The sequence below is a fragment of the Lactuca saligna genome, chromosome 6 (assembly GCF_052625555.1).
Source record: "Lactuca saligna cultivar CGN05327 chromosome 6, ASM5262555v1, whole genome shotgun sequence".
In the NCBI taxonomy this organism is placed as follows: Eukaryota; Viridiplantae; Streptophyta; class Magnoliopsida; order Asterales; family Asteraceae; genus Lactuca; species Lactuca saligna.
This window is the reverse complement of record NC_136422.1, coordinates 161,790,921-161,800,280: the sequence shown is the minus strand read 5'-3', so window position 1 is coordinate 161,800,280 and position 9,360 is coordinate 161,790,921. Positions and strand designations below refer to the sequence as shown.

Genomic DNA, 9,360 nt, shown 5'->3' with positions numbered 1-9,360 from the left:
GCAACCCAAATAAAACACGATACAAACAAAAAAGACTAACTAAAATAACAATTAGTTTATCTTATTTATCAAGCAAAACATGATACATATGAAACACATGTTAATATGATGTTATTTTTTTTCTAATACGAACATGACACAACATCATACTTTTCAGAATAGACACGAACAACATTTTATTTTCAATTACGTCACAACTTCTTTTCTTGTCGTATTTTTTCTATTATATTGTGTCATTGACTAACACCTCTATAAACACACACACAAAATAATAATAATAATAATAATAATAATAATAATAATAATAATAACACATTGTTTATAGATAAGCTGACTATTACAATCATAGTATATGTTACAACATTATATGTATACAACCACTATATAACCACAATATTGCAATTGATCTTGCATTTTATTTGGACATAGATTTGTAAACACAAAATCACTCCTAATATGACGCCAACTTCTCGTCTTCATTGGTTTCCATGCCCGGTAATATAAACAGGTTGTTTGAGTTTATACGTGAGCAATTTGTACGAATTTGACCTTGTGTACCCGTCAATACACTCAGTTGTCCCATCTTTATCATTGCATTCACAAAGTCACGGAAAAACAAGGTTTGGTTGATCGCATAGTTTGTGACGATGCCTCGAGTCCTGCTATCCGTATACAAGTCTTGATCTGATGTGAAAAGCCCTTGACGATTCATGAGGTCAACATAATACCTATTATCGAACACATTTGGGGACCGAATGTCCATGAAAGTGGTGTTGTCAGTTACATTTGTTGGGCATGTTAATCTTAGATTATTGAAAAAGGTTTGGTCCATTGTTGGATCTCGTGTTGGGAAGAGTCGAGGGGTGAAAGAGGTGCAGTGAGCTATCCCGATTGTGTGGCCGCCGGATAAGGCCACAACATCAGTAGGAGTGAACCCTTTCGTGGAAAGGGAATTTAATATTGTGGTCGTGTTAGCCGTAGGTGGTGGAAGGTTGGCTAGAGTAACGTTTCTAGTGGCAAAGGTAGTCCCGTCACGTCTCCCCAACGGTATGTTATAGTTGGGACCGCCCGACTGTATCATTAAGTAAATAATCAAATTAATAATTTTTTAATGAGAAAGTAACAAATTTTAAAAAAATGTGCTTACTAGGGTCGAAATTTTATACCAAAAATACAGCATCACGAGCAGCAAGAGCAGTCAAATCCGAACAAGAGACTATGTTGTTGCAAGCATTGTTGACGAGTCTACGAAGATTTTCTATGATCACGAATGCTTGTGCTCGCAAGGACAAGTTGGGTGGTGCATCCTTCTCGCTTGGTCCACTCGCGGAACCGTCAAGCAAAACAGAACCATCACATCCCTAGCAAGTTAAGATCCACTTATTTATATCGAAAAATACATTTCCAAAAGGTTATAATTGATTTTTAGGATAATATGGTTCTAAGGTAACCAAGTCCAAAATGTGCTTAAAAATCCCTTACTGGATCTTAGATTATGTTCATGCTTTTGCTTTATAACTGATTTTTAGGATAATGTTGTTTCAATGTAACTTATATGTGATCCTTCTTATATTGTTGAAATTTAGTTTCACTCATATGAAAATGACGGGTTTAGCGAGTTACATGCTTTGGCTTTATAATTAGATTATGTTTAGTTTTTTGAATTTTGATCTAAAACCAAATTTCTTTTGAAATTAAGGACATTAAAAATACATTCATATGTTGATCTTATGAAGAAAGAGGAGGGAAGGACCACCGATTAAAACTATAATTGTCTCTTCGGAGTTGTACATATAAACTAAATTGAATTAAAAACAAAAAAATAAATTAAATATTTTAAATCATCAAAACAAGAAAACTATGTATGGTTCCATCGTTGATGTGAGCATTTTCTAAGGATGTTACTTTGTTGGTAGTTATTTAAAATAATAATAATAATAATAAATAGAATTGAAAGCAAAAGTACAAAATATTGATAGCAAAAATACTTTATGAACCAATAAAACAAGAGTATCAAAAGAGAAATTGTATTGGTACCTCCTCTAATTGTTTTGTGTGCTCCCAATGTATACAATCATGATGTGATAATTAATAGTATTTGTATACAATCATGATGTGACGATTTATGTAAATAAACATATGATTTGCGGCTTTTCTTTCAAAATAGATCCAACTAGTTTTGTGAAAAACCTCATTTAATTTGCTCACCTAAGCTTGAAAATTTTAGAGAAAAGTCTTGCTTATTTAAAAAAGTTTCCTATATAATTCTATTATATAGTATTAACTAAGTTAGTTTTCATTCTTTACAATTTTATGATTAAGACTCTCAACCAACTTTGTCCAACTTAAATAACCAAAATAGAAATATTGCCAACTTTTTTTTGTTAATCATTGGATTTAACAAAGTTAATATAACTAAAGTACCTCACAATCTTAAAATATCTTCAAATTATTACTAATAGTCAATAAGTATATCAAAACACGAATGTTTTCGAAAGAGACCATTTAAAATTTAAAATATATTTGAGATCAACTTTATTTACGTAAATATACATTTTAATTTGGGAAATTAAGAAATCTAACCATTTTTTTTAACTTGTATTTCAAGATAATAATCAATATTCTTTTAATAAAAATAACCACTTTGTTTGGAATGGACATTCCAAACAAAAAAACGTTTGATTTCGGAACGGCATCCGGGATTCCGGACTAAAATTGTATATTTTGAAAAACAAAAGTTTAAAAATAAGTCAGAAATCTGAAGAACGATTCTAGATTTCAAGAAAAAATAAATTTTTTTTGCTTAATTTAACATTAATTATATACGAGATTCGTCTATAAAGTTAGACATTTTTTTTGAAAAACGATGACATTAAACATTAAGACTTGTAATACTCAGAATCCCAAAAAAAAAAAAAAAAAAAAAAAAAATTTATTTGAAAAAAAAAATAACTTCATAATATGAAGAATACTCCCAAATAATATATTCCGAAGAAAGTGATTATTTTTCAAAAACTAAAAAAAGATAATTATTTTTTTTAAAACGTTATTTATAATTAATCAAATTCCCATTTAATTTTATATTTCAAGAAATGTTTAAGTTATTTTTTTCGCACACCCCTGTGGGTGTTTTTTTGTTATTTTTATTTTTTTTTTTATTTTTTTTTTAACTTTCATTCTTTTTATCCATTTAACCTCAAAGCAATTATCATTTGCTTAAAATGTCAAAAATCTCGTATATAATTACATAAACATTATATCATCTCGTGAAATATTGACGATAAATAAAATCAAATCTCCATTTTTTATTTTTTCAATCCTATGGTAAAGATTTGTCCTTGCGTATTTTTTAGTCCTCACTTGATCCAACATATATATATATATATATATATATATATATATATATATATATATATATATATATATATATATATATATATATATATACATATAAAGTTATTGGTAGATCATTTAATAAGTTCATGTGTTATCAGGGTGAACAGGTAATGATACTTGAGTAGGAAAATGACTCAAAGAGGTAACTATATTTCAAAATCATTCAAAAAACACCATCCAAGTTTGGTATGTTTAAAAAACATCATCCAAGTAAACTTTTTGTACAAAAAACACCAACAAACTATATATTTTGTTCAAATATTACCCACCGGTAATTGGTTTTTACAAGTTATATCATAACTTGGCTTAACTATTATGACATGACATACTAATGATTGACAAAATAATAAATGATATATTCCATTTTTAAAAACCGATTTAGGGTTTCTTCATAAATGAATGACTTCTTCTTCTCCTACGATTGCTCTTCTTCTTCTAAAGTGATGATCTCGAACTCAAGTCCAAAAGCCTAACTCTTAACTTAAGGCAAAAATGGCTCCTTTACCCTTGCCTCAATGGGCCTCCCTCCCCCTAAGACCCAAATTCATAAAAAGTCCAAAAAGGCATCCAAGCCCAACTACAAGGCATCTAAGGCCTAATATGGCCCAAGAACCCCCAACATGGCCTTAAGCCCAAAAAATGACCTGCTACAATCAGGTGGGCCCGATGCCTAACTTAAACAAGTCCATTCATACGCGCAATATATGTTGAAGCCTCTACGATATGGATTTTATGCAAGTACGCCCGGCGTAATCCTACGTACGCCCATCGTACTCGGCTAAGCTCAAGAACCGCCAATCTTCTGAAGGCCATAACTTCTTTATTCTAAGTCCAATTTCATTCTTTATATCCACGTGAAGGAAACGAGAAGCTCTACAATACTATCAACTCTCCCTTGCCATAAAACTTTTCTAACATAAACCCAAACTTCATAAAGGCTCGAACTGATACTTATTGATATGCTCTTGGGCTCAAACACAAACCGAACACTCGATCCCTACCCTCGGTTGGACCTTGGAATGATGAAATCTAATTTAGCATTAAGGTAACACTAAGAATTGCAATCTGAAGGTCATAACCCTCGGTATGGCTGTCTAGTGCCTAAATTATCTCCCATAGATATAAAGAATGATGAAATCACACTTAGAATGAAGAAGTTATGGCCTTCGGAAGATTGGCGATTCTTGACCCTAGCCGAGTACGTTGGGCGTACGCTAGGAGTACGTCGGGCGTACTGGCTCGACATCCTAATTGCAGAGGCTTCAACATATGATGGGACTATCCATAGACTTGTTTAAGTTAGGCTTCGGACCCACCTGATTATAATAAGTCATTTTTTGGGCTTAAGGCCATGTTAGGGGTTCTTGGGCCATATTAGGCCTTAGATGCCTTGTAGTTGGGCTTGGATGCCTTTTTGCACTTTTTATGGATTTGGGCCTTAAGGGGAGGGAGGTTCGTTGATGCAGGGGTAAAGGAGCCCTTTTTGCCTTACGTTAAGAATTAGGGTTTTGGACTTGAGTTCGAGATCATCACTTTAGAAAAAGAAGAGCAATCATAGGAGAAGAATAAGTCATTTGTTCATGAAGAAACCCTAAATCGGTTTTTAAAGGAGGAATATATCATTTATTGTTTTGTCAATAATTATTATGTAATGTCATAATAGTTAAGTCAATTTATCATTTAACCTTTAAGAACCAATTACCGATGGGTAATATATTTGAACAAAACATATAGTTTGTTGGTGTTTTTTGTACAAAAAGTTTACTTGGATGATGTTTTTTGAACATACCAAACTTGGATGGTGTTTTTTGAATGAGTTTGAAATATAGTTACCTCTTTGAGTCATTTTCCTATTGTTTTTTTTCCTTTATGTATTTTTTACCGGTAATTGCCGGTTATCAAAGGTCAAATTTGAACAAAGAATGTACTTCGTTGGTGTTTTTTGTACAAATACTTTACTTGGATGATGTTTTTTTAGACACACCAAACTTGAATGATATTTTTTGAACGATTTTGAAACATACTTACCTATATAAGTCATTTTCCCTACTTATGTTGATTGTGAAGTGCAACATAAACCTTCCACGTAACATCTTATAAACCACAATATATACCTTGAAATCAAAACAAGCAAAAGGGTACTTTTGTTGATTGTGAAGTCCATGTTTTGTCAATAAAAATTTGTGGTGTCATTGCACAAATTATGTTTTATCAATAAAAATTTGTGGTGTCATGGCACAAATTTTCTGTAATAATAAGAGTAAATTATACGAATGGTTCTTATGGTTTAGGAGGATTTGCGTGTTTCGTTCCTAACTTATTTTTTTAACTCGGAAGGTCCTTACTATTTGTTTTTGTAACGCGTTTGGTCCATATCTTACATAAAAAGATTATTTTGCCATTGATTTTTTTAATTTATTTAAATAAACACACCCTCAACCCCACCCCTTCATCTTACCTTACCTATCTCATTATTTTTCCTTATTCAAATAATAGTCTTTTTATGTAAAACAGAGATCAAACGTGTAACAAAAACAGACAATATGGACCAAGTACGAAATAAAAACAAACAGTAGGGACCTTCAAAATAAGTTACGGACGAAACATGCAAATTACCCCAAACCATAGGGACCATTCGTGTAATTTACTCTAATAGTAAAATATTGTGTTGTGTTTGATTGTGTAAATATAAATTTTAGAAAATATTTTTTGAAAATAAAATTGAGTTTTTAGTTTTAGTTTACCATAAAAATTTTAGATTACATGGTTGGTTGAAACCGGTAGAATTTTTATTTTTCAATTTAAAAATTTAAAAACTTTTAGTAATCTAGAAAAATTATTTTTTCTAATTAATATATCATTGGAAAAAAGAATTTTTTTTCTTGGAATTTTTTTGAAAACTTAATCAACCAAACGTATTTAAAAATTTCCTTTTTCATTTGAACTTTTTTATGGAAAATTGAAAATTTTGTTAAAAATACACCCTTAGCTTTTCAATACTTTTGATAATTATTTGGTTTCTAGGGTACTCTCTTGTGTAAGTGTGTTGCTAATTTGTATCACCACTATTTATTTAAGTGTATTAACGAGATGAAATTGTTTGAGATTTTAATAAATATTAAACAAGTAATAGCTACGGAGTGTAAATTTATTTTAATTTATTTTTATTTGAAGCGAATTATACTTAGGAGTAAAAGTAAACCCTTTGAACAACAATGGTCCAAGGGTATCGCCCGACCCTCGTAGCAGGATCCAAGGCTTAAAATTTTTTTATTTGTGTTACAATTGATTTATATAAAATACATAAAAATTTAGTACAACAGTTAGTTATATTTTTCGCGGTTTTTGGGCATTTATAATTTAGTACAACAATCCTAAAATTTCATAGTCTTTATTCAATAACCATTGGTTTTATCCAACTTATTTTCGATTATATAATCAAAGTATTTTAATTTGAAAATGTATCACGACCCACAAGGAATCCAAGCAATCAAAACATCCAAATTTTCTAACAAGCTGGTCAAGGCAGTAAGTAAATCAAATGTTTTGTGAATCCTATGTGATTAATCAGATGAAACATGACTCTTTGTTTATTTATATTTATGAACGTCATGTTTGTTTATATTCATTTATTAATAGATATTGTAATTACAATGACCATAAATAATTTCGTGGGCCATATGTATACGTAAAATCATGTTTAAAAGATACGGAGAACCATATTCGCAATTGTGGAAATTCATCATTTTTCTGTTAACTAGAAGTTAAAGTATGTAGCCAGCAAGTTTAAATCAATCGAATGTCTTCAACTCTATAATCATTATCAGATATATCATGAAGAAAAACCCATAATCAACATGATTAATATTCCTTCAGAAAGAACGGGATGAATAAAGAAAAATCATACGGTTGGGAATCTATTTTAAGATCATAAAACTTACCATCGGAGCAAACGTATAGCAAAAAGGGATATTATCTAACACGTTGAAGCTAAAAGTAGAAATGGACGACAACCACCCTTTATGGAATTTATGAAATATTCATCACAACATAACATGCACTCAGCCTTAATTACGATTATCAGATTATGGATCCTTAAATTTAGCAGCATATCTAGGATTTTGGATCATTGTATTTATAAATATAACACTCCTTTTGTGTATAAAATAACGCACCTATTTTTATTTATTAATCGATACAAACAATATAACTTTTGTAACATATGCATATACATAATCTTTATATACGTTCTATTCACCATGGTTTAAGTTGTCATAACGAGCTTTTTAGCAGATCTAATGTAAGGTTTTTACTGTTATCTTCCCTTGTTACATGCATTTTATTTATTTACAGAAACGTTGTCTGATTTGAGTATAATTAAGTAGCTAGTGATAGATATATACTCGTCACGTTAACTTAATCAATAATGATTCAAATTCAGTCAACTTGATTCGATCATAAGGTATTAATGAATAGATGAATACAATTAAAGAGTTAGAAACATATTCTAGCTAGTCTGAAAGGTCGATCTAGCCAAAGACAATACCTTGAATGTTTTGTTTTGTTTTTTTTTTTAATAAGAGTAAATTACACGAATGGTCCCTATGGTTTAGGGTAATTTGCACGTTTGGTCCCCAACTTATTTTTTTAACTCGGAAGGTCCCTACTGTTTGTTTTTGTTACACGTTTGGTCCCTATCTTACCTAAAAAGACTATTTTGCCCTTGATTTTTTAATTTATTTAAATAAACACACTCCCAACCCCACTCCACTTACCTTACCCTACCTATCCCATCATCTTTCCCTAATCAAATAATAGTCTTTTTAGGTAAGATAGGGACCAAGCGCGTAACAAAAACAAATAGAAGGGACCAAACACGTAACAAAAACAAACAGTAAGGACCTTCCGAGTTAAAAAAGTAAGTTAGGGACCAAACATGCAAATTACCCAAACCATAGGGACCATTCGTGTAATTTACTCTTTTAATAAAACATAGATCGTAATTCATTTCTCAATTACGATCACTTAATCCAAAGTTAAAGCTGAACAAATGTCCTGAAAACATCACTTAGATGTATCAAGTATGCATGCGGATATGAATATCATGAAAAAAACGAACGTACTTGAACGAAGCAATCATGGAAGTGAAGTCGGAGCAAACCAGCAGCTTGGCCGATGTCGGAGTTGAAAACTGTCTGAAGCTGTGTGCGTACGATGGATTCAAGCTGCGGACAAGTAGTCCGGTAGAATGTATACGACAAACCCGGCGCAGGTGCCGGAGTTTGAGCTTCTGAAGCTCTCAAGTTACATGATAATAATATTAAAAAGAGTGTTGGTAGGCATGATGCTCTCAAGAAAGTCATGGCCATAGCTACAAGTTTAGGTGACAGTTGGGACTTGTGGCTTTGGGCTGTTGGTTCGTGGCTTGTATTTATAGCCAATTAACTACAAGATAATAGACATACGTGGTTCTATCTAAGCATATTCCATATTTTTTGTATTTAGTTGACAATGCAAAAAAGATTAAATATATATTTCTTTGAGAAAGTAATATCTTTTTGATTGTTAGTTATTTTCTCAGTGTTTTACTTTTTCCAAAAGAAATTAGAGGATTTCAATTGTATGTAATAAGACATCCACAAAAAAAAAAAAAAAAAAAACACAAATAAAAATACCACTTTTACTATATGTCTCACTCGAAGAAGTTGTGGAAACTTTTCTTCTTGAAAAAAAGAGGGTAATATTTCCATTTTTGATTTGATTCATTCACTTACAGTAATATGATTTGATTTTTTTCCTTATTTATTTTAATTGAAGAGAGAATCATCATTAGTACATAAAAATCAAATCATATTTATTTTAAGCGATGATTAAAAAAACACAAATAAAAATACCATCTTCCTGGAAACAAATGGTGGTTATAATTTGTGCAATCGAAACAAGAATCACGACTCTTGATGAAAT

General features: G+C 30.9%; 1 protein-coding gene across 1 annotated transcript; it reads right to left on the bottom strand.

The window, feature by feature from the left end:
* Window positions 1-299: 299 nt before the first annotated feature.
* LOC145000072 (peroxidase 12-like) lies at window positions 300-8,814 on the bottom strand. The gene is made up of 3 exons (XM_078959218.1): window positions 8,520-8,814; window positions 1,167-1,361; window positions 300-1,072 (listed from the first exon to the last, which is right to left on the bottom strand). Exons 1-3 carry the CDS (start codon window positions 8,763-8,765, stop codon window positions 452-454), a joined length of 1,062 nt encoding a protein of 353 aa, XP_078815344.1. The 5' UTR covers window positions 8,766-8,814; the 3' UTR covers window positions 300-451.
* Between the last annotated feature and the right edge of the window lie 546 nt (window positions 8,815-9,360).

Excerpts from the sequence above, each read along its gene's own strand:
- LOC145000072 (XM_078959218.1), bottom strand. The coding sequence starts at position 8,765 with ATGGCCATGACTTTCTTGAGAGCATCATGCCTACCAACACTCTTTTTA. Across the intron at positions 1,362-8,519 it reads TCCATGATTGCTTCGTTCAA|GGATGTGATGGTTCTGTTTT; the intron begins GTACGTTCGTTT and ends TTAACTTGCTAG. Across the intron at positions 1,073-1,166 it reads CTCGTGATGCTGTATTTTTG|TCGGGCGGTCCCAACTATAA; the intron begins GTATAAAATTTC and ends TTAATGATACAG.